This window comes from Ochotona princeps, chromosome 4, assembly GCF_030435755.1.
Source record: "Ochotona princeps isolate mOchPri1 chromosome 4, mOchPri1.hap1, whole genome shotgun sequence".
NCBI classification, from domain to species: domain Eukaryota; kingdom Metazoa; phylum Chordata; class Mammalia; order Lagomorpha; family Ochotonidae; genus Ochotona; species Ochotona princeps.
This window is the reverse complement of record NC_080835.1, coordinates 26,990,298-27,014,252: the sequence shown is the minus strand read 5'-3', so window position 1 is coordinate 27,014,252 and position 23,955 is coordinate 26,990,298. Positions and strand designations below refer to the sequence as shown.

Here is a 23,955-nt window from a genome sequence, read left to right as displayed (position 1 = left end):
CTGGAAAAGCAGTGGAGGATGGCTGAAGGCACTGGGCCCCTGCACCCATGTAGCAGAAGCAGAAGGGGCTCTTGGCTTCCAAATTCACACAAGCCATTTGGGGAGTGAACCAGTGGATGGAAAATAGCTCTCTTTAATTCTTTGAAGTAAAATAATAAATATCTATCAAAAGATTGATTTATGTATTTGAAAGGCAGAGGGACAGGGAGACATGGGGAGGGAGGTTTCTGGCAGTTCATCTTCTGGCTCCCTGCATGGCTGTAATGCCAGATTTAGACCAAGCTGAAGCTGGAACCCTGGAATTTCATTGTGGACTGTCATGTGGGTTGCAGGTGCCCAAGTGCTTTTACTTAATGCATCAGTAGAGATCTGGATTAGAAGTAGAGTAGCCAGGACTAGAACTGGCACCCACATGGGATGCTGGCATCACAGGCTTTGGCTTAACTGGCTATAATGCCAACCCCAGAGTGACACCTTTAAGTAGACATGACTGTCCTAATTGTTGACTAGGTAGGAATTTTACAATCACTACATGTATTGTAACAGTGAAGCTGAAGGGTTATTTTTTTTTAAAAGATTTATTCCATTTTTATTACAAAGTCAGATATACTGAGAGGAGAGACAGAGAGGAAGTGGAGCTGCCGGGATTAGAACCAGCGGCCATATGGGATCAAGGCGAGGACGTTAGCCACTAGGCCACACTGCCAAGCCCAAGCTGAAGGGTTATTGCACCTTTGCCTGGTGAGAACTAGCAATGGAGGTTGAACTTGAGGCCCTTTCCAAGTCTGTCTTTCTCTTTTCTTTTTATTTCAAAGGACTACAGACAGGGAGAGACAGATTTTTTTCATCTTCTGGTTCATTCCCCAAAAGGTTGCTATGGCTAGGGTTGGGCCAGGTCAAAGGTCTTACACATGCATGCGAGGGCCCAAAACTTGGGCCATCTTCCATTGCTTTCCCAGGCACATTAGCATGGAAGTGGATCAGAAGTGCTGCCCATATGAAATGTTGGCTTTGCAGATGGCTGCTTAACCCACTGTGCTACAGTGCTTGCCCCAAGTATATGAGTCATTACCGGCAGAGGTCAGCTGAGACATCTCGCTGAGCTTGTGGACTGCTTGGGGATATACTCAGTGTCAGGATTTCTTCTGATAGCTTTTTAAAAAATCACTTATTGGAAAGGCAGTGTTACAAATCTTCCTACCAGCTGGTTGATTCCCCCAAGGTTGATACGACAGTTAACCTTAGAGTACAGACAGCTGGCATTACTGTTAGCAATGGGTCCTTAGGAGAAAATGCATCACATTGGACTGCTCCTTTCTCCAACTCCTGAAGGTACTTGCATGCACCCAGCCTGGCTTACCTCTGATGGCTGCTGGCAGACTGAATTTTATCCATTTTATCATGGATCCTTAATGACAGATAGAGAAAGCGTAAGTAACGCATTTAAATACTTGCATATCAATGATCTTTTTTTCTCGGATTTAACTGATGCAATCTTTAAATGGAAGTTCAGGACTAACATCTATAATGTATTTATTATATCAATTTTTGTAATAAAGCAGAAGTAACAGGTTTTGTGCACAGTTAAGGAAAGCACCTCTCTCTACAATAAGGTAGTAGAATATAATTCATGACGTAAGAGTGAAAGCAAGATTTCAGAAACAAGCTGTTGAAACTGCTAACAGCAGCAAAGTAGGCACAGCAACTGTATGCTATCTGATTTGCAATCTTTGTTCTGCACCTAATTGAAGAGCATAATTATTTGACAACCAAAACTACCACCTTCAGGGGAAGGCAGAACTAACTTGTTAGTTAGGTCCATGTCTCTAGAACTAACAGCAACATTCTTATCAGTTTCTTGGAGAATATGCTAGTCATTCCTTAGCTTCATGAGAATGAAAAATGAACATGTTTACTGCAGACATCATGAAGGTTTGATACTTGGCCCAGTGCTGCCCTGGATCAGTACAGCTCTCAGCTAGCAACTGCTGTGTGCCCTCATTCATTGTGATGCTCTCTTGGGGACCCATCCCTGTGTGTACTCGTATACCTGGTGCCTGGGGTGACTCAGTCTTCCTGCCACCCGAACAGACCAAGTAAGAGTGAATATTTGTCCCAGGCCAGCCTCCCAGTAGGCTACTGAGGCTGCAAAACTGGATTTGCCAATTGAATTCTAAGTGAAGTCTAAGTAGCAACTAGAAAAATCTAACCTGTAGAGAGAGTGGACTAGACCACAGGAAGACATGGAGATGTGACGAGAGGAAATCCCTGCATTCCAGCAAGGTAACAGACCAAGGCAATCCAGAGCAGCAGGCACCTGTCGTCCTCCAGGTCCTGCGCAGCTTGCTTGCGGTGACCTTCTTTCACCTTGAGCCACTTTCGAATTTCCAGCCCCTGCAGCCCAAGATCAAAGGAACACGTGTCAATGCTTTTAATATTCAAAGGAAATGGTCTCCAAACAACAAAAATTTGGGCCTGGCGTGATGGCCTAGGGGTTAAAGTCCTCGCCTTGGACGCACCAGGATCCCATATGGGTGCCTGTCCTAATCCCATCCAGCTCCCTGCTTGTGGCCTGGGAAAGCAGTTGAGGACGGCCCAAAGCCTTGGGACCCTGCACCCATATGGGAGACCTGGAAGAGCTCCTGGCTCCTTGCTTCGATTGGCACAGCACCGGACATTGTAGTCACTTGGGGAGTGCATCATCAGACGGAAGATATTTCTCTCTTGCCTCTCCTCTTCTCTATATATCTGCCTTTCCAATAAAAATATATAAATCTTTAAAAAAAAATTTACAGGTTAACCACTCCAAATGCTTTCAGTGGTTTTGGTATTATTACAGCATCCTCTCCAGGTGAAAGTTGGATTTATTAATTCACTTGGCCCTCATGAGTAAAATATGGTGATACTAATCCTTAAAGGAGAGCAGGGGACTCTTACACTGAGGCCTGATTGCACACTGGGACACCTGGTGAGCTTTTACAGCGTCTTGTCTGGCATCACCTACAGCTGCACCTGAGTTTGGGATGCACACAGAACTACTGTACTCTAAATTCTAAGATGTCCTCAAACATTGGAGACTCCATAGGGCATTATTCTGAACTTAAAACTGCTTTGAGGATCTTGGACCTTCAACTGAGAGAGAAAGAGTATGTGTGTGTGTTTAAGGGTATTCTGAAACATTGCTTTGGTAAATGGTCATTGAGGCTGCTGTATTGCTCTCAGGCTATAATACTTTAGGAATTAACTACTTACACATGATCTACTTAGAAGCCGTATTTGCAAGCCCCAGTTCTACCCTGACATTTTGTGCTAATCGTTTGAGAGGCTACAGGTAGGAGGTACTGCCATCATTTTAAGGCATAATTACAAATGAACTGCTAATAAGAATCACACGGTTATAAACTATCAGCGTAGCCTAAGCAAAGCTTCGTTTTCTCGGGGTAGGGCGTCACGGGCTCCACCGGGGACCGAGGGACATGAGGCTCCCAAACTGGCCTCTCTGGACTTGGCCCACCAGAAGAGCGCTGGGTCCTTTCTGGAACGCCTTGCGCGCTCACGGCGTGGGAAACGTCCACAACCGGCCCGGCCCTCCAGGGAACGCAGAGCTCCTGCCCGTCGGAGCTCAAGTCACACAGACAACGGTCAGCAGCTGAAGAAATGACTCAAGATCGCAATCGAGTCTGCCATGGCGACTAGACTGTCCAGATTGGGTATCGCTCCAACCACCAAAACAAAGGCACGGAAGTAATCCTAGTGTAAAACAGAAATAACGGGATACTTAAGTTTCCAACCCAGGAAGGGAAGCTTTTGAGTCCGGTCGTTCCCTCAGGAGTTGTTCCTTTCCCTGAGCTTGACTCACTGGTCCGTCGCCACGCTCGCGTTCCTCTCAGTTCGCAGGCTCCCGCCGCGCTGCTCGCCTTTCCGTACAGAAAGATGGCATCGCCCGCCTGCGAGACTCCCGCTTTTCCGTACAAAACCATGGCACCTCCCTGCACGGAGCAGGCGCCGCCGAGGGATGCGCTACCCACCCGACTTCCCGACGCTCCGGAGCGGCCGCTTTGGCTATTGCCCACCGGAGCCGGGCAGGGAGGACCGCCCGCAGCGCGGCGAGAGATGCGCTCTCGGAGGGGCCGGGACTGAACCGCCTCTGCCCGCCGCGCATCGCTCTCGCCTCCGACCTGATTCCCTGCGGCAGGTGAGGGGAGCGGGCACCCAGGCTGGCGGGGCCGCACGGGAAGGCGCGAGGGGCGCAGCCACTGTCGGTTTTGTTTTTACTTTGTGCCTGGCGATGTCGGGGGGGTGGGGAGGCGAGCGAGAGGCAGGGACGCCGAGCTGTGGGGCTCCCATCCCCGGAGGCCGCCCTCTGGGCGCGCTGCGCTTCCTTCACTCGCTCCCGGCCCGGCCACTCCCTCGTTGCCCAAAACACTTGTTTACAACGGCATCTGGACGGGGGGCTGCGTGGCTCTGAGGGCCGGAGGAAGCGATCCCCGCGCTGCCGGGGTCCTCTCGGGTCCCCCTGGAGCGGACCCGCGTGCCGGGCCTCCCCGCGAGGGGTGATGATTGAATGAGTGAGCGCGGTGCGAGCGAATAATTGGTTCCCATCGTTCCGTAATCACGGTTAGCGTTGGAGAAAAGCTATCTGTGAGGCCCCGTCCCTCGCTTCAAGTTTCCAGAAGCCGAGGAGCTAAGTCGCTGGCTCCATGTTACAGATGGGATCTCTGAAATGAGACAGCTAGCTCGGGGCCAGAACTGGACCGCCAGGGCTGCCCGTGACCAGCGTCCGGACCTCCCTAGTGCATGAGCTCACAGGTGCCCCATGGATGCATCGGGACAACGAAGCTAAGTGGGGATCTACTTGGGGGAATCCACTTGCATGTCAGGAGCAGGTGTGGGGACTGGGTTGGTGCTGGCTTGGAAGAAGTTAAAAATCCAGGTGACGAGTGGAGAGAAAAAGCACGTTTGCTGTCTGGTCCTAACCCATTTCCGTCTTCATCTTCTCCCACTTACCCTGCGCTCACTGTCCGGTCTTAGTGAAATGCCCCTCCCCCGCCCCATACAGTTTTTTAAAAATCGAGTGAAATCCTACACCTTTCAAAGATCAGCTCAGATATCAGCTTTTTCCGGGAAGGTTTTCCCAGCCTCCTTCCCGGCTGAATCAGTTTCTCTGCTGTACATCATAGCGGTTTCAAAATGCCGCCCTCGAGGTGCCTGGTGAGCTGCACCGGTGCCTCCCCCTCCAGGCTGCTTTCCTCTTGATGAGCAGGTTTTGAATTCACAATGCCGGGTCTCTAGTAACCAGGAGAGTTGTTGCTAGCACGGTGGGTGGAAGGGGTGAGCTTGCCGGCAGGAGAAAGGACTCCACCAATCGGGTTTGTTTACTCAGCTGACCAGTGGAGACTGGAAATCTTGCCTTTTCGCCTCACTGCACAGAATGAATGACTTCATCTTTTCTGGGCTCCCTCTCAACACGTGAGGAGGATAAAATTGGAAGTGCCTGTGTTTGTCTTTTCTCATAGGATGTGCTGGGTAATGGTATCTGTTAGGTCTTGGTGCATTTCCAAACCCTCAATACGATTTAGGGCAGAGGAGAGGGGTGTTGGAAGGTAAAGAGGGTCTAGGAGGAGGGAATACATTAAAAAAAAAACCTTCAGCCCTGACACAGTGGCCCAGTGGCACACATAGGATCCCATATGGGCACTGGGTCATGTCCCAGCTGCTCCACTTCCCATCCTGCTCCCTGCTGGTGGCCGGGGAAAGTAGTTGAGGATGGCCCAAAGCCTTGGGACCCTGCACCTGCGTGGGAGACCTGGAAGAGGCTCCTGGCTTCGGATTGGCTCAGCTCCAGACGTTGTGGCTGCTTGGGGAGTGAACCTGCAGAAGGAAAATCTTTCTCTTTGTCTCTCCTCTCTGTAAACATGCCTTTCCAATAAAAACAAATCAGTTAAAGACAACCTTGACGTTAATAATACAGGAGATCACTAACATTTCAGACTTTGACAGTTCTGTCCTGTGCAGAGGAGTCTGCCAACCTCCCTGAAGCACTCCACCTTTGTTTTGAACCTGTGATTGCTTTCCTTGTGTGTAATGTTGTCTAATTGGTGTTTATGGAAATGTTTTATGATCTTCAGGTGCTGACGGTACAAATGTTAATTCTTTTCAGTATTGTGAAAGTGGAAACATTGTGTCTCCCTGGTTCAGAAACACCCTCCAAATGGAAATTTCTGGAAAGGAGGTTACTTGATGAAAGCTTTTTTGATTAGGGCAGGTGTTTGGGCGCAGCCTGTTGAGTGGCTGGCCCCATCCCAAGTCAGAGTGCCTGGAGTCAAGTGGCACCTCTGCTTCTGACCCTACTTCCTGCTAGTGTACCCAGGAGGCCACACATGATGGCCTAAGTACTCAGGTTGTGGTTTGGCCTGGCCAAGCTCTGGGTAATGCATTTGGGAGGTGAGCCGGTAGATGGAAGATTCACACTCTATTTTTCTCTGCCTTTCGAATAAATAAACCTTAAAAGGGGGGGGGAAGGCTTTAAAAAGCTCTTGATTAACTGGCCCAAGCAAACTGGTGTTAGGTGTCAATTCTATACAAATCCGTACCTAAAACAATGAAAGCCCCAGTCACAAATAATATAATTGCTTGCAACTTCTTTAACATTTTTTTTCCTATTTATGGCAAAGAGTTAATAAAAATATTTGCCCCATACATTTCTCCTGAAGGCTTCCTAGGGATCTGTAGTTCTGATTGTTATCTGCAGGTATCTTATCCACATGGTAGGGTCAGCAAATGAGCTCCACTGCCTGCTGTATTCACTTGGAAGCCTAATTAAAAGCATTGTTTTCCAAGTAGTTTTCATATCAGCTCTCAGGAATAAGAGGCTTAAGACTGAGTCCCTGGGCCTGGCACAATAGGCTGGTGGCTAAATCCTTGCCTTGCATCTGCCAGGATCCCATATGGGCACCATTCGTATCCCAGCTGCTTCACTTCCCATCTAGCTCCGTGCTTGCGGTCTGGGAAAGCAGTCGAGGTTGGCTCAAAGCTTTGGGACCCTGCACCCATGTGAGAGACCTGAAGAAAACCTGGCTTCAGATCGGCTCAGTTCCAGCCGTTGCAACCACTTGGGAGGTGAACCAGCAGATGGAAGATCTGTCTCTCCTCTCTGTATACCTTCCTTTCCAATAGAAAATAATCTTTGAAAAAAAAAAAAAGGCTGAATCCCTCCCTTCAATTAAAATAAAAACAAGTGGTTTGTTGTGTTCTAAACAGCTTGAGGCCTCGTGTTCTTGTGATGTGGTACTCAGGCACGGGTCAGAAATACCTAAAGTTAGCCCTCTATTTGAGCTCCATAAATTTGATAAAGTATCGGTGTCAGTTTTTCAAGTGTCTGTTTAATCATTGAAGTAGAATATAAAAGCTGGATAGTATCTTAGCAAGCCCATTTATTTTATAGACATTGAAACTGAAATCTGAATAGATTAATGATTTTCCCAGAATCATACTGCTCGTAACAGAGCTGGGACTCTTGGTTTCATTTTTTTTTCTTTCTTAGGGTTCAAACTTAATTGAGAATGTCTGAAAACCTTGGCAAGTCCAGTATAAAAGAAGCAGGAAAATCAAAAGATTCTCAGCAAGGCCTTGAAGAGGCTGTGGAATGTTCCGATGAAGCCCCACAGAACCAGGTCAAGTTGGAGTCTCCCAGTCACCACAAAGTGCGAAGACCTCACTGTAAGCAAACTTGACTTTGATTAGAAGCCACACTATCCTGTCTTTGAGGTGGTATTTTATTGGCCTTTCTCATGCATCTGGTCCTGAGCTAGGTTTTTACAATACTTGGATGATGACATTGTCAGTAATGAGCCCTGCACGGTGGCACAGCATGCTAAACCGTGGCTTGCTTGATACTGAGCTGGTTTAAGTCCTGGCTACTTCCCATCCAGCTTCCTTCTGTTGTGCCTTGGAAGCTGCAGAAGCTGGCCCAAGTACTTGGATACCTTGTAAGGAGTGACTTTGAACAACAACCCTGTGACTGACCACCATCCTGGACTCAGGGATACTTTGAAGTCCTGTGTACCCAGGACTACCTTAAATCTCCCAGGTCTCAGCCCTCTAAAGCCCACTTGCTTAAGTAAGTTTAGTGACCTTCAGGTTCAAACCGTGTGCTCCACCAATCCACTGAGGCATTTATCCCTGGCATCCAGCTACAGCCACATCTGCCAGTCCTTCAGCTTGCACTCCCCGTGCCCAGCTCGAGGCTATAAAGATGCCTCTTCCCTTTTTCTGTCTCTTTTCCTCCTGCTCTCTGCTCTTCTCATCCTCTGCTCTCTGCCCCTGCCTCTGCCCTCACTTTCTCCCTGGTCCACACTACTTCTCCCATGGAAATAGAGAGCTCAGCGTGACTTGGTTACTGTGTCTGGTGTCTTGGATTTGTAGCAAAAAGCTAACATACCTGCCACCCAAATAGGAATCCCAGATGAAGTTCTTGCCTGCCAGCTTCAGCCTGGCCCAGACCTAACTCCGCGGCCATTTGGGGAATGAACCAACCGATGAACCATCTCCTTGGTTCTTCTCTGTTGATCTGCCTTTCAAATAGGAAAATCTTTTTTTTTTTTTTTAAAGATTTATTTATTTTATTGGAAAGGCAGATGTACAGAGAGGAGGAGAGACAGAGAGGAAGATCTTCTGTCCGATGATTCACTCCCCAAGTGAGCGCAACGGCCAGTGCAGTGCCCATCCGAAGCCAGGAGACAGGAACTTCCTCCAGGTCTCCCACACAGGTGCCGGGTCCCAAGGCCTTGGGCCATCCTCGACTGCTTTCCCAGGCCACAAGCAGGGAGCTGGATGGGAATTGGAGCTGCCGGGATTAGAACCGACGCCCATATGGGATCCCGGCATGTTCAAGGCGAGGACCTTAACCATTACGCTATCGCGCAGAGCCCTCAAATAGGAAAATCTGAAGAAGAAAGAGAAAGTAAGGAGAACAGCAGCAGTTGCTCGACTGGCAGCATAGTTACTTGTGATTTTTCAGCTGTATTAGAAATTGAAATTTTAGAATAATATCGAGTGTTCCTTTCTCCAGCCACTGTGGCATTCCCCTCTCTCCCAAGTCCTAAGAACCAGGAGACTGGAATGTAAATTGCAGGTTTAACTGAGAGTATTTGAAAAGTATAAAGCCGATTCCAGCCAGGGTTGTGCTTGTGCAGGTTAAAAACAAAGTGAAGGAGTTCACCACACCCTAACTTCACTGCCTGAGGGCTGAGTGCCCATGAGAGTGAGTGGGTTCAGCTCCTGGCCTGTGTTTGGTGAAGTCATTTCAGAGCCCTGGCAGGGAGCAAGTTAGTGGATGAAAAGAGTGGCAGTTCTGCACATATTCCTAGCAATGCCCCAGCTCATCCACATCTTTTATTGAGAAGGCTTTTTGAAGTCAGTCCAAACAAGAGTTTTTTAAGGAGTGTCATAGTCTAAGAATGTCAGTGTTGATGCTATCTTTTCAAAGTGTGGATAATCAGCCATTCTTACATATTTGGAAAAAGGGCCAAGATTTAGGGGTTTGAGGTGTGATCCTTCCAAAATGATGAAAGCCCTTCCCAGTGAATGTGTTAGTCAGTTTATTTTTACAACAAACAAGATCGGATTCCACTAGATCCTGTTTAAATTGTCCCATAGATTCTGAGAAACTAACAGATCAAATTGTATCTTGGGAAACATGCTGGTAGCACATCATGCATTTGTTAGGCCTTTTCTCCAATATACAGAGTTGGAAATCATCTGTTTTCTCATCTTTAAAGCAAGGAAGGTACATTTGTCTCTTAAGGTGGTGTGTTGCCAAAGATGACTGGGACAGAGGTTCTTATCTGCCTCATAAAAAGAAAGAATTTCAGACATGAGCCACATATTTGTGGTAGGCAAGCTTGCAAATACACTGAAGACTACACCAGGCAGGTTCGCTGGGCAGCTTGGAGCTGAGTGCCCAGTCTGCGTTGAGACGGGTCCGTGTCAGTGGGGGGCCTTTCTCTTTCCCCCTTCTCTGCTTCTGGGATGTTGCTGGGGCAAGGGCTTTGGGGACAGGAAATTCCTTTTGTTTCACAGTGCTGTCAGAAGATCGCCTTGCTGCTAGGTCTGGGGTGTCTCTGGGGCAGAGGGCTTGAACCCCTCTACAAGATTTTTGGACATGGATATGATGTCTGGTGTGTAACTGCTGGGCTGTTTCCCAAGCATGAGATTGCTACTCTTCTTTCCACATAGTCTGCTTACTTGTTTTAAAAATTAAATGAATTCATGTTTCACTCTTAGAACAGTGCCTAGTAAGTGAACAGTAACTGTTACTACTTCTACTGCTATGTCATCTATCGCATTTTCAGATGCCAGGATCATTTGCTGTGATGTGAATGGCCGGCCCGATAGTTTTCTTACTTTCCATTCCTGATGAAAGCGATCCTTTGGTTTAGGTCTTGAGTTCATTGACAGCATGACTCTAAATTAGTGTCGAACTTGTTCTAGGTATGTTTTCTGAAACTATATGTAGTTATGTCTTGAGGGAAAAGTGATGAAGTTTTATAGATCCTGGAGTTGCAAAAAAGTACATCCACATATGTGTGTAATGCACCTTTTCTGGGAAGGCGGTTATAGCAGCTTTTCTCACATTTGCAGAGGGATATGCTGTGGTCTAGATGTGGCTTGATCTCCAGTGTGGTGGCATGGAGGTGGTGGAACCCACAAGAGGTGGAGCTCAGGAAGGTGCCTAGGTCATTGGGGAGAGTGTGGTCAGAAGGCATTAATGCTTACGTGGAACCTCGGTAGGTCCTGTAGGTATGGATTATGAAAGAGCAGGCCTGGCCCCCAAATCTCTGCCTTCCTGTCTCGTCATGTCACCTCCCTTGCCTCTGACCAGTGTGACACCATCTTCGCTGAAGCCCTCATTAGGGCACATTGGCTTCTGGCTCTGGCCTCTTTCCTTTGTCATATTTCCAGCCTTAGGTGTATGGTCTAAGCAATGCAGACCCACATCAAAGTCATGTTTAAAATAATGTCTTCAGATGTTCCTTTTGGCTCGTTTGCCTTTCCTCTTTTTAGTAAAGAGGTGGGTACTGGGTTGTGACCTCAGACTTGTCATTTGTAAGGAGGCATCAATGCCCACAAAGGTCATAATGGAAAACTTACAAAACATGAATGGTGGATATGGATTGCGGTGAAAGTATTTTTAGAAACACAGATGGAAGTCTACAAGCTGAAAAGATAAATTGCAAAAAGAGAGAGCACTTATTTCTTACAAATTGTAACAGCAATATATATGTGTATATGTATGTTTGTGAATACATAATATAAAGATCCATCTTATTGTCATTTGAAAGGCAGAGTTAGAAGAGAGGCAGAGAGAGATCTTCACCTGCCGGTTCACTCCCGAGGTAGTTGCATGGCCAGAGCCGGGCCACTCCGAGGCTAGTAACCTAGAGCCAGGAGCTTCCTCTTGGTCTCCCACGTGGGTGCAGGGTCCAAGCGGTTCAAGCACTTGGGCTGTTGTCTACTGCCCTTGCAGGCACAATAGCAGGGAGCTGGATTGGAAGTGGAGCAGCTGGGACATGAACCAGTGCCCGCATGGGGTGCTGATGCAGCTAGCTGAGACCTGGCTCACTGGGCCACAACCCCAACCAGTGGTTTTTTTTTGTTTTGTTTTTTTGAAGATTTATTTATTTTTTATTGCGAAGTCAGATATTCAGAGAGGAGGAGAGAAAGAGAGGAAGATCTTCAGTCTGATGATTCACTCCCCAAGTGACCACAATGGCCGGAGCTGCGCCAATCCAAAGCCAGGAGCCAGGAACTTTTCCGGGTCTCCCACGTGGGTGCCGGGTCCCAAAGCTTTGGGCCGTCCTCGACTGCTTTCCCAGGCCACAGGCAGGGAGCTGGATGGGAAGTGGAGCTGCCGGGATTAGAAATGGTATCTGGCATGTTCAAGGTGAGAACTTTAACCACTAGGCCATCGCGCCGGACCCCTAACTCAGTGTTTTTTTTGTGTGTAAACACGCACAGGCCTAGGACACGTTAGGAAGGAAAGGTAGATAGCATCATTTGTTTCATCATGGGATCTGTCTGCCCACCTCCTCAAGGCTGTGTTTAACATTCCTGGTTTTCGGGGCCCGGCGGCGTGGCCTAGCGGCTAAAGTCCTCGCCTTGAATGCCCCGGGATCCCATATGGGCACTGGTTCTAATGCAGGCAGCTCCACTTCCCATCCAGCTCCCTGCTTGTGGCCTGGGAAAGCAGTTGAAGACAGCCCAATGCATTGGGACACTGCACCCGTGTGGGAGACCCGGAAGAGGTTCCAGGTTCCCGGCTTCAGATCGGCGTGCACCGGCCGTTGCGGCTCACTTGGGGAGTGATTCATTGGACGGAGGATCTTCCTCTCTGCTCTCTGTCTCTCCTCCTCTCTGTATATCTGACTTTGTAATAAAAATAAATCTTAAAAAAAAATAAATAATAGCATGGTTACATACATCTTACAAGTGAGTTTACTTCATGATTCAACATGGATCTAAAGCCCTTGTAATGCTGGTACATTGTGCATGCCTTATTAGAGAAACTGAAAACCAGGAATTTTTTTTAAAAGATTTATTTATTTTATTACAGCCAGATATACAGAGAGGAGGAGAGGCAGAGAGGAAGATCTTCCGTCCGATGATTCACTCCCCAAGTGAGCCGCTACAGCTGGTGCACGCCGATCCGAAGCCGGGAACCTGGAACCTCTTCCGGGTCTCCCACACGGGTGCAGGGTCCCAATGCATTGGGCCGTCCTCGACTGCTTTCCCAGGCCACAAGCAGGGAGCTGGATGGGAAGTGGAGCTGCTGGGATTAGAACCGGCGCCCATATGGGATCCCGGGGCATTCAAGGCGAGGACTTTAGCCGCTAGGCCACGCCGCCAGGCCCCGCCGCCAGGCCCCATGCTATTATTCATAGCTCTTACTGCAAGTCAGGTTCTCTTTACAAGTGGCCTAACCCACTGTGCCACAATGCCCACCTCTACTGCTGAAATTCTAATTGAGATTGTGCTTGGTCTGGAGATTGATTTGTTAAATTTTAACGTCTTAATAATGCTAAGACTTGAGAAGGGCTTTCATTTTGAATGTTTATTTTACCAATATGCATGAAGCCAATTTCATTGTGAGTTCATTATGTGTTTTAATGTTATTCTCTAGAAATGTTGAGAATTTTTTGAAGAGGAATTTGGAGAGTTTTCCCAACTTCCCCTTATGGTACCAAATAAAGATTTTCACTAGACAGGATATGATCATCTCTTAGATTTGGTTCCTATTTTGCTGTGTGTGTTGAGCAAAAGAAAAAGTAATGTGTCACTAATCCAAGAAGATATTTTTTATTTTAAAAATATTTATTTTATTTGAAAAGCAGAGTTTCAGAGAAGGTCCAAGAGCTCCTCCATCCACTGGTTCACTCCCCAGATTGCTGCATTAGCCAAGGCTGGGCCGAGGTGAATGGTCAGGGCCCAAACACTAGGCTCTCCACTGCTGCTTTCTCAGGCCAGACGCAGAGAGCTGTATTAGAAATGGAGCAGCCAGGACACCAATTGGTCCCCAAATGGAATGCCGGCATCACAGGCAGTGGGCTTACATATTATGCCATAAGGCCAGCCTCCAAGGAGATACTGTAACTATTAAATCCTGTGTAGTCCTTTGATATAACTTACATCATTTTAAGCTCAGCTCTTATTACCGCCACATAGGATTAACATACCTTATCTTCTAGGCCAGTACTTCTCAAACTCTGGTTTCTGGGTGCATCAGCTGGAGCTTTATATGCAGTGCTGACTGGGGACCATGCCCAGTCATCTGTTCTCACCATCCCTCACTCAGAATCTGAGAACAAACTTGAAAGTTGAGAACTGTTTCCACCAGGTTTTTAAGAATAAGAATTGGGGCCCGGCGGCACGGCCTAGTGGCTAAAGTCCTCGCCTTCAACGCCTGGTATCCCATATGGGCACCGGTTCTAATCCTGGCAGCTCCACTTCCCATCCAGCTCCCTGCTTGTACCTGGGAAAGCAGTTGAGGACGGCCCAAAGATTTGGGTCCCTGTACCCGCGTGGGAGACCTGAAAGAGGTTCCTGGTTCCCGGCTTCGGATTGGCGCAGCGCCGGCCGTTGCGCTCACTTGGGGAGTGAATCATTGCACGGAGGATCTTCCTCTCTGTCTCTCCTCCTCTCTGTATATCTGACTTTGTAATAAAAATAAATAAATCTTTTTTAAAAATAAGAATAAGAATTGTCTTTGTCCCTTGCCTCGGAGCACCTAAGAATTGGATGAGAACTTTCTTCCTGGAAGTTAAATCTTGAGCTTTGTTAAAACAGAAGTCAGGCAGCCAGTGGTGCCATTGCAGCAGATGGTGTGCAGAAGTGAAGTCTCCAGGACTTCCTTAGAAAGGCAGTGGGAGAGGAAGAAAGCAAAGTGGTTGAGTGAGCAGGCTTGCTGGCTACAAAAGTCTTGTGACAGGCCCCCTAAGCTACTCAGCGATCACCCTCACAGCTCTCATAGTCTTGGTATCCTAACAAGATAGCCTTTTTAAACATTTTGGTTCTATTTAAAAATTCATTTTTTGAAGATTCATTTATTATTTGAAAGGCAGAGTTATAGATAAGGAAAGACAGGGATTTTTTTTTCTTGTGGCATATTAACTTTATTGAAAAGAAACCATATAAAAACAAATGCAATATTATTTAGCAATTAGGAGACTAGGCTGCGTGATCTTCAGAACCTAGTTGTGCCCTGGTTCACTCCCCAAATGGCTGCATTGGCCAGAGCTAGGCCAACAGCCAGGAGCTTCTTCCTGGTCTCCTAAGTTGGTACAGGGGCCCAAGCACTTGGGCTATGTGCCGATCCATTAGCAGGGAGCTGGATTGGAAATGGAACAGCCAGGACTCAAACTGGTGTCCATATGGGTTGCCATCAGCAGAAGCTTAGCTTGCAGTACTATGGCTCCAGTTCCTGTTTGTTTATCGTTTATTCATTCATTCATTGTGCTGACTCACTCAGCAGATGACCACAGTGTCTGAGGCTGATTAAGTCAGAGTCGGAGGTCCAGAGCTCCACCTGGGTTTCCCACGTGAGTGACAAGGGCCCAGGTACTTGGGGCCATCCGCTGCTGCTTTGCCAGGCACATTAGCAGGGAGCTGGATCTGAAGTACAACAGCAAGGACTTGAATAAGATGCTGGCACTGCAGGAAGTGGCTTTACTTGCTACGCTATAGCACTGGCTCCTTGATGCTGTTTTACTTTGAGGAGGTGCATTCATAACACAGTGGTAGTAGTAGCGGCAGTATAACGGGAAACCCCTGGTGGATGCAATGGAGATTTTGTTTTTTTTAAGATTTATTTTCATTGGAAAGGCAGATTTACAGAGAGAAGGAGAGCCAAAGGGAAAGATCTTCCATCTGTTAGTTCACTCCCCAAATGGCCACAATGGCCGGAGCTGAGCCAATCTGAAGTCAGGAGCCAGGTTTCCCACATGGGTACAGGGTTGCAAGGCTTTGGGCCGTCCACTGCTTTCCCAGGCCACCAGCAGGGAGCTGGATGGGAAGTGGAGCAGCCAGTCACAAACCAATGCCCATATGGGATGCTGGTCCTTGGCATTGGGGAATTAGCTAGTAGAGTCCTGGTGACAGCCCCACAACAGAGATCTTAAACTGGATGTTTCTGAGTTTATTTTTGTTTCAGGGCAGACACGAGACTGCTTTCCCAGGTCATAAGCAGGGAGCTGGATCCGAAGTGAAGCAGCTGGGAAGTGAGCTGGCACCCATAAGGGAATGGCAGTGTTGCCAGCAGCCTACTAAGCCACTGGGCCGGCCCCAGATGATCTCTGCTTTTAGGCTTCCAACTTAAAAATGAAGATGAAATTTGCAAAAATTGTTACTGTTTAAAATGCCAAAAGATTTTAGCTGAAGGCGTACATGAGATCGCTTTCTGCTACCAGAACTGCTGCCATCTCCCCTGATCTGTAGCAGCAAACCTCTCACTCTGGGTTTTTGTTACAGCCAGTCCTGCGCGATTTGTGACTGCGGAAGAGCTTCTGGAGACAGCCAAGGAAGTCACTAACATGGCTCTGGCCCATGAAATTGTCGTGAATGGCAACTTTCGCATTCAACCAGTAGAACTGCCAGAAGACAGGTAAGCGGCTGCTGAGTGGCCATGTGCAGAGATCATGCAGTTCTGCAAATGTTTCCTTCAGTCCATACCAATGTATTCACGTAAGTTTTTCTCTGTGAACGTGATTGCGAAAACATGTTCCTATACCAGGAATCACTCAGGTTTGAAGGTATACCACTTATCCTTCTGGTGCAGGTGGAGATCTGAAAGTTGGTGAAATTCTGTCACATAAGTACCAGTTCGAGTCCCAGCTGCTCCACCTGTGATCCAGCTGCTGCTACTGTGCTTGAGAAAGCAGCAGAAGATGGCCCAAGTGGTGGGCCCTTGTCACCCATGTGGGAGACCCAGAAGGGGTTCTGGACTTCTGGCCTCAGCCTGGAACAGCCCTGGTATTTAGAGGGATGACTCGGTGGATTGAAGATAGCTTGCTCGCTCTCTGCCTGTTACCCTGGCTTTCAAATAAGTTACACACACAGAACAACAATGAAACTCTGGACTAGAAGGCCTCTTGATTTTCTTGGCCTGTTGCTCATACCAGATAGATGTCAGACCTCTCGCTTGCCCAGCATCCCCCTCAAGGTGGACACGGTCAGGCAGATCAGGGCTATCTTTTGGGTAGGGAAGAATCGTTTCTGGGAGTCATGAAGCAGACGTGCCCTAATGTCTTGTCAGGCAGCATTTGGTCATGTACAATCCCAGCTGCTAAGTGAGCCTGGAGAAGCTTGACTCTGGCAATGGAGAGTGGAACTGCCATGATGGGCTTATCAGATCAGTCGTAACTTAGTTTCACAAAGTCTGTTGCTGCCCTGAAAACCACTTGATTCTATCACCAAAGGATACATGCCTGATGGCTTGGCAGGCTGTGCTGTCTGTATGGGAGCCTTCTAAATAGAACTTCACTGATCATTCTTATATTACTCTTTGACGATGATGAAGAAATAATTGCTTTGCTTTCGGCATAAGATTGGTTTTGTTTTTATTTTTATTTTTTTAATATATATATATTTATTAATTACATTGCATTATGTGACACAGTTTCACAGGCTCTGGGAATCCCCCAACCCTTCCTCGTACTCTCCCCCATAAGATTGGTTTTAATGAGATGTTACACCTATATTTAATTTGAGCTTTGTATAGTTAAATAATTGTCCCATATTATTATTTTTTTTAAAGATTTATTCATTTTATCACAGCCAGATATACACAGAGGAGGAGAGACAGAGAGGAAGATCTTCCATCCAATGATTCACTCCCCAAGTGAGCCACAACCGGCTGGTAAGCGCCGATCTGAAGCCGGGAACCTGGAACCTCTTCCGGGTCTCCCACACGGGTGCAGGGTCCCAATGCATTGGGCCGTCCTCAACTGCTTTCCCAGGCCACAAGCAGGGAGCTGGATGGGAAGTGGAGCTGCCGGGATTAGAACCGGCGCCCATACGGGATCCCGGGGCATTTAAGGCGAGGATTTTAGCCACTAGGCCATGCCGCCGGGCCCATTGTCCCATATTATTATCTCATGGGATCTTTTCGGGGACTAGAATCATCTTTACTGATTTATTTTAATGAAAGACAAGGTGGCAGAGACAGAAAGTAATCTTCCATCCTTCGGTTCACTCCCCAGACGGTTGTGGTAGTCAGCACCAGGGCTGAAGCCAGGAGCCAGAAACTTAGAGCCCCATCTGGTACCCCATGCAGGTGAAAGGTGGTCGGCTGCTGCTCTCCCCAGCTGCATTAATAGGGAGCTGGATGGGAAGTGGAGCAACTAGGACTTGAACCAATGCTCTGATATGCAATCCATATTGTTAGGCCATAGCTTAACGTGCTGTGCCACAGCACCGGCCCAGTTACGTTGTGCTTCTCAATTATAAATATCGTAAGAAATTTGCTACTATCAGGGAACTAAGACTCAACACCTCTGATCTTTCCAGTATTTTTTTTTTTTAAAGATTTTATTATTATTGGAAAGCCGGATATACAGAGAGGAGGAGAGACGGAGAGGAAGATCTTCCATCCGATGTCTCACTCCCCAAGTGAGCCGCAATGGGCCAATGCGCGCCGATCTGAAGCCGGGAACCTGGAACCTCTTCCGGGTCTCCCACGTGGGTGCAGGGTCCCGAAGCCTTGGGCCGTCCTTGACTGCTTTCCCAGGTCACAAGCAGGGAGCTGGATGGGAAGTGGAGCTGCCGGGATTAGAACCGGCGCCCATTGGGATCCCGGGGCATTCAAGGCGAGGACCCTAGCCGCTAGGCCACGCCGCCAGGCCCCCAGTATTATTTTTATCATGTGATATGACAAACTATGAACTGAACTGATGTTGGCCAGCCAATTAGGTGGAAGTTATTCTTCCCAGTGAGATATTAATTGAGGGGGAGTGGAGAGAAACGAACTAAAATAAACAATGTCATTGGTTTTAAACAGGCCTGGGAAGTTTTTCTTTATCCAAGTTATTTTTAAGACTTTTTAAACCTAATTGATAAAATTTGTGATTTTCAAAGATTTTTGATGCTCTCATGTATATATATGTGTATGCATGTATGTGTATATATGTGTCTATATATATATATATATATATATACTCACACACACACCCCTATAAAATATATATTTTTTCCTTTTTGTCTTGCCTCCAGCTTGGAGAAGAGAGTCAAGGAGATTGTACATAAAGCTTTTTGGGATTGCTTGAGTGCGCAGCTAGGCGAAGACCCCCCGACGTATGACCACGCCATCAAACTTGTCGGAGAAATCCAAGAGGTGAGGGGAGGAGCCTTTGCTGCTGCGCTGTGTGTGACTGTGCCGGAGACTTGAACGAAACTGAGGGGTCAGGAAGACAAACGCCTTGCCAAACTGTGGATGAAGAGTGTTTTGGGCCTAAGGCCCTATTTGAAAAATGTCCAGCAAGCCATCCTAACCTGAGAAAAAATTTGTAATTCCCAAAATAAAAGCTGTTTTATTTGGAAGACTGAAATGATAGTAGGCTAACTTGAATAGTTGAGTTGTCCAGGGCTTGAAAATGTCCTTCTGATGCCCGTCAACACTTGGATTCCATTTATCTACACCTTGTTCTTTCCTCATACCTCCAGCTTCAACCTGGAATTGAGCAGAAACACAGTGTAGTCTCCCTGCAGGCATTACTGGGCTCTGAAGTGCTGGAGCTTTGAGCCAGCCAGCAGGTCCCTGGTGACAGTGCCTGGAGAAGGATGAGGCTGTGCGAGAAGGTTCCCGAGACGTGGGTCCCCCTGTTCCTGGCTTTTGCCAGTTTTTCAAGTGTTCAAAGTTTTTTTAAACAATTATTTAAAGACAACATAACATTATTTTATAAGGTATTGGATTGTTTATAAGACTTTTTAACAGATTATTTGAAAGAGTGTCAGCAAGTTCTCCCATCTGCTGGTTCACTCCCCAAATGCCCACCGCGGCAGGGGTTGAGCCATGCCAAAGTCAGAATCTCCCATGTGGGTACATGGTCACCACTGGCCGCCTCCTGGGCGCAGTGGCAGGGAACTGGCTCACAATGGACAAGAGTGTCGCTGGCAGTCCCGCTTGGGCGACAGATGTCCCAAATAGCAGCTGTACTCACTGTGTCTCAGTGTTGGCCCCTCTGCATTCTTAATACCTGGGGATGCATTCTGTTTATAATGGCAAACCAGTGAGCTGGTCTCTGGAATAGAGGAGACTTGAGGTGGAAGGACTGGTTTTCTAATACCTTTGTTTAGCAGATCAAAGAAGAACTGTATCTGTGGAAACTGTGGTTGGCTTCCAGGCTTACATTAACCAGGTGATGTCTATCTAGAGTGTAAATGGAAACTTAAGTATCCTTTCTAAGTAATAAGTATGTTCTTCTGTATATTTGTGCATATGAGCTTCAAATATGTGTAGCATTGCAGTAGCAATTGGTAAGCCTTCGTTGGATGGTTCTACATTCTTTAATGTGTAACAAAGCATGTCTAAGAAAACTGAGCAAAACATACCTGTGATCTCTTGTAGACTCTTTTATCTTTCTTGCTGCCTGGTCACACTAGACTGAGAAACCAGATAACAGAAGTCTTGGATCTGGACCTGATAAAGCAGGAAGCAGAGAATGGGGCCCTAGACATTTCCAAGCTGGCAGAGTTCATTATTGGCATGATGGGGACACTGTGTGCACCTGCTCGAGATGAAGAAGTTAAGAAACTAAAGGACATCAAGGAAATAGTGCCCCTTTTCAGGTAGGAAAATGATTAATTACCACCAGTATACTAATAATGAAGTCTATTTTCAGAATCACATTTCCTGAAATTTAAGCGTTTATGTATTTGAAAACAATTTTTAAATATTTTCTAAAATACAAGCAATTAGGGAGAAATTTTTTTACTGCACTAAAAATTCCATTGTTATGTGTATTTTACATTATTCATTTGTTTAAAAGGCACACACATACACACACATGCACACACAAATCACTCTTCTATATACTGGTTTGCTCTAAATGCCCATAGCAGTTGAGGTTGGGCACTCCAAAGTCAGGAGCTCAGCATGCAATTCCGTTCTCCTGCATGAGTGGCAGGGACCCAAATACTTGAGTTCATTTCAGTATTTAATTTTTAATATATCAGAGTACTTTAGCATTTTATTTGAAAAGATTCTAAGCTTACAGAAAAGTTGCAAAAACAGTACAATCAACATTTATGTATTTTTTTTTTAAGATTTATTTTATTGAAAAGGCAGATATACAGAGAGGAGGAGAGACACAGAGAAAGCTCTTCCGTCCGATGGTTCACTCCCCAAGTGACATCAGTGACCAAAGCTGTACTGATCTGAAACCAGGAGCCTGGAGCTTCTCCTGAGTCTCCCACACGGTGCAGGGTCCCAAGGCTTTGGGCCGTCCTCGACTGCTTTCCCAGGCCACAAGCAGGGAGCTGGATGGGAAGTGATGCAGCTGGGACATGAGCTGGCACCCATGTGGGATCCTGGCACGTGCAAGGCGAGGACTTTAACCACTAGGCTACCACCCTGGGCTGACAAACACATCACAGGAAAACAGAGTTAATATGTTAACCAGAAGTCACATCCTCAGGCATAATCGTCTCTCTTATACCATCAGTATAAAAATTATGGAAACATGATAATTATATACTTTTAAAAAAGATTTATTTATTTTTATTACAAAGTCAGATATACAGAGAGGAGGAGAGACAGAAAGGAAGATCTTCCATCTGATGATTCAGTCCCCAAGTGAGCACAACGGCTGGTGCTGTGCTGATCCGGAGCCAAGAGCCAGGAACTTCTTCTAGGTGTCCTACACGGGTGCAGGGTCCCAAGGCTTTGGACCGTCCTCAGCTGCTTTCCCAGGCCACAGCAGGGAGCTGGATGGGAAGTGGAGCTGCTGGGATTAGAACTGGCACTCATAAGGGATCCTGGCACGTTCAAGGCGAGGACTTTAGCCGCTTAGGCCATGCTGCCAGGCCCAACATTTAAAAATAAATATTTCGAAGCCTGAAAGAAGTTAATATGGGCTATATGTTAATGTGAGTAATTAGGATATGAGACTATCCCCAAGTTCAGACATCTCTCTGATGGTCTTGGAATATTTCCCATGAGCTTGGGGAGACTACTGTAACATCACAGCATGCTGACATTGATACAAGCTGCCGATGATACTGGATTTCCTTTTTGGCTTGCATTCATTTGGGTGTATGTATGTTTAACTTTTATTCTACTTTATTTGAACTCTTGTATCACCACCCCCTTCTGCGCCACTACAGATGTAGCTATGTTGCTTCAGAGGCAAGTGGGGTGTGTGGGTAGAAGACAGCTTCAGGGTTCTCAGTTGGTGTTTTCCAAGTTCGAGTTTCTTAATCTTTCGAGTTTTTAAGTTTCTGGTGGTCCCTTCCAAGCTGAAAAGATAGTCTCAAAGCAGCTCACCTGTGGTTTTTTTTTAAAAACACATTGCTGGAAAGTACCTAATTCTAAATTCTTTCTTGGGGACAGTTGTGGCTCAACATGCCAATCCTCCCACTTCAAACACCAGAATCCCATATGGCACTGCTTTGTATCCTAGCTGATCCACTTCCCAACCAGCTCCCTGCTTGTTGCCTGGGAAGGCGGTGGAGGATGGCCCAAAGCCTTGAGTTCCTGTATGCATGTGGGAGACCTGGAAGAAGTGTCTGGTGCCTGTGTCCAGGCTTCGGAATGGCTCAGCTCCATCCGGTGTAGCCATCTGGGAAATGAACCAGCAGATGGAAGACCATTCTCTCTGTTTCTCCTTCTCTGTAACTCTGCCTTCTAAATAAAAACAATTAAAAAAAATTTCCAAATCCTCTTTCTTTCAGGGCAATCTTTTCCGTGTTGGACCTGATGAAAGTGGACATGGCCAACTTTGCAGTCAGCAGCATCCGGCCGCATCTCATGCGGCAGTCGGTGGAGTATGAGAGGAAGAAGTTTCAGGAGCTTCTGGAGAGGCAGCCAAGTGCGTTGAGTGCTCTGTGATGCTCTCCCTTTGTGGGTTGTTTTTTTTTTTTCAGTTAACTTTGTTTGTTGATAGTAGCATTTTTATTTTTTTTAATTTTTTTTTAAATTTTTATTACAAAGTCAGATATACTGAGAGGAGGAGAGATAGAGAGGAAGTGGAGCTGCCGGGATTAGAACCAGCAGCCATATGGGATAAAGGCGAGGACCTTAGCCACTAGGCCACGCCGCCGAGCCCAATAGTAGCATTTTTAAAAGAATACTAAAATTCAGCATGAGAGTTGTCTGATTTGGAAAAGGAAAAGTACAACCTGTTAGGGCAACATCCAGAGCTGTGAAGCCTTTGAAAGAAAACTAAGAGGCAAGATCATGAGACTAGAAATTACAGAACACAGAGATGCAAAGGGAGGTGGTTTGCGGTAAGCTTTATCCTTGCACTTTTTGTTTTGTCAAAGATTTGTTTATTTGTTTGAAAGGCGGAGTGTCAGAGACAGATACTTTCCATCTGCTGGTTTATTCCTCATCAGCGTGATAGCCAGGTCTGGGGCAGCTTGAAGCTGGAAGCCAGGAACTCCAGCTTGGTCTCTCATGTGGGTGCAATGGCCAAGGAGTTGGACCATTCTTTTCCTCCATTCCCAGGCACATGAGCAGGAAGCTGGATTGGAACTGGAGCAGTCTCAGGACTCGAACCAGCACTCTGGTATCAGATGCTGGTGATACAAGTGACAGTTTAACCTGTTGCACCGCAGTCTTAAAAGTATGACAAACCGCATGTTAATTACTCTCCTTCTGCCTGTGGGACAGAGTAGGAAATTTCACTTTGCTTCTACTGGATATACGTGGTCCTTCTTTCGCTCCCAGGACATAACTCATTTTATGAATTTCTCAGATGGTTGCAGGAGAACAGATGATGACTGGGATCTGAGGCTATGTTATGTTTCTTGGGTGCTGTTTTCGGTCTCTGCATTGGCAGCTGATGTTCTGGGTAAATTTCAGGCTCCAGATAGAGTTGATTGTGAATCTGTTTCTCCTCTGACTTTTATTGGTGGCAGCCTCGGACAGCTCCTATTGCCCAGGTAGATTTATGACTTCTGTGCCCACGGGAGTTGACTCACTCAGCGCCAGACAGAGGAGTCTGCAGGAAGCCCGGGAGGAGCCCACAACGAGCTGAAGAGAAGCAGTGCCAGCCCAGGAAAGCTGGCAGGCATTTCAGTTCCAGGCATGCACTAGGGGCCATGTGTGCCTTGTCATTGATGAGCCTGGCATGGTGAGCCTGTGAGCGAAGCTCTGTGTGTATGTGTCTGCGTGCTTTAAACGCTGTCCAGCAGCTGCAGGAAACAGGTTTTGAGAGATCTTTGACCAGAATTAATTTTGCACAC

At 46.9% G+C, this 23,955-nt stretch overlaps 1 protein-coding gene and 1 long non-coding RNA gene across 7 annotated transcripts in view; one reads left to right on the top strand and one right to left on the bottom strand.

The window, feature by feature from the left end:
- Nucleotides 1-2,250: 2,250 nt before the first annotated feature.
- On the bottom strand, nt 2,251-3,544 carry LOC131480073 (uncharacterized). Its single transcript, XR_009245235.1, has 2 exons — nt 3,246-3,544; nt 2,251-2,394 (listed from the first exon to the last, which is right to left on the bottom strand). It is a non-coding gene; the product is annotated as an uncharacterized LOC131480073 (long non-coding RNA).
- A 49-nt stretch (nt 3,545-3,593) lies between these two features.
- Nucleotides 3,594-23,955, top strand: part of TCP11L1 (t-complex 11 like 1) — a 31,230-nt gene continuing 10,868 nt past the window's right edge. Inside the window, exons 1-6 of one of the 6 annotated variants that reach the window (XM_058663202.1) lie at nt 3,594-3,736; nt 7,544-7,719; nt 16,024-16,156; nt 18,763-18,883; nt 20,117-20,337; nt 22,441-22,577. In XM_058663202.1, the coding sequence (XP_058519185.1) occupies nt 7,563-7,719; nt 16,024-16,156; nt 18,763-18,883; nt 20,117-20,337; nt 22,441-22,577 (769 nt within the window). In that variant the 5' untranslated portion in view covers nt 3,594-3,736; nt 7,544-7,562. Of the gene's footprint in view, nt 3,737-3,797; nt 4,196-4,577; nt 4,934-7,543; nt 7,720-13,745; nt 13,874-16,023; nt 16,157-18,762; nt 18,884-20,116; nt 20,338-22,440; nt 22,578-23,955 lie in introns of those variants that run through there. The other 5 variants (XM_058663203.1, XM_058663205.1, XM_058663204.1 and 2 more) reach the window with 5 other exon arrangements.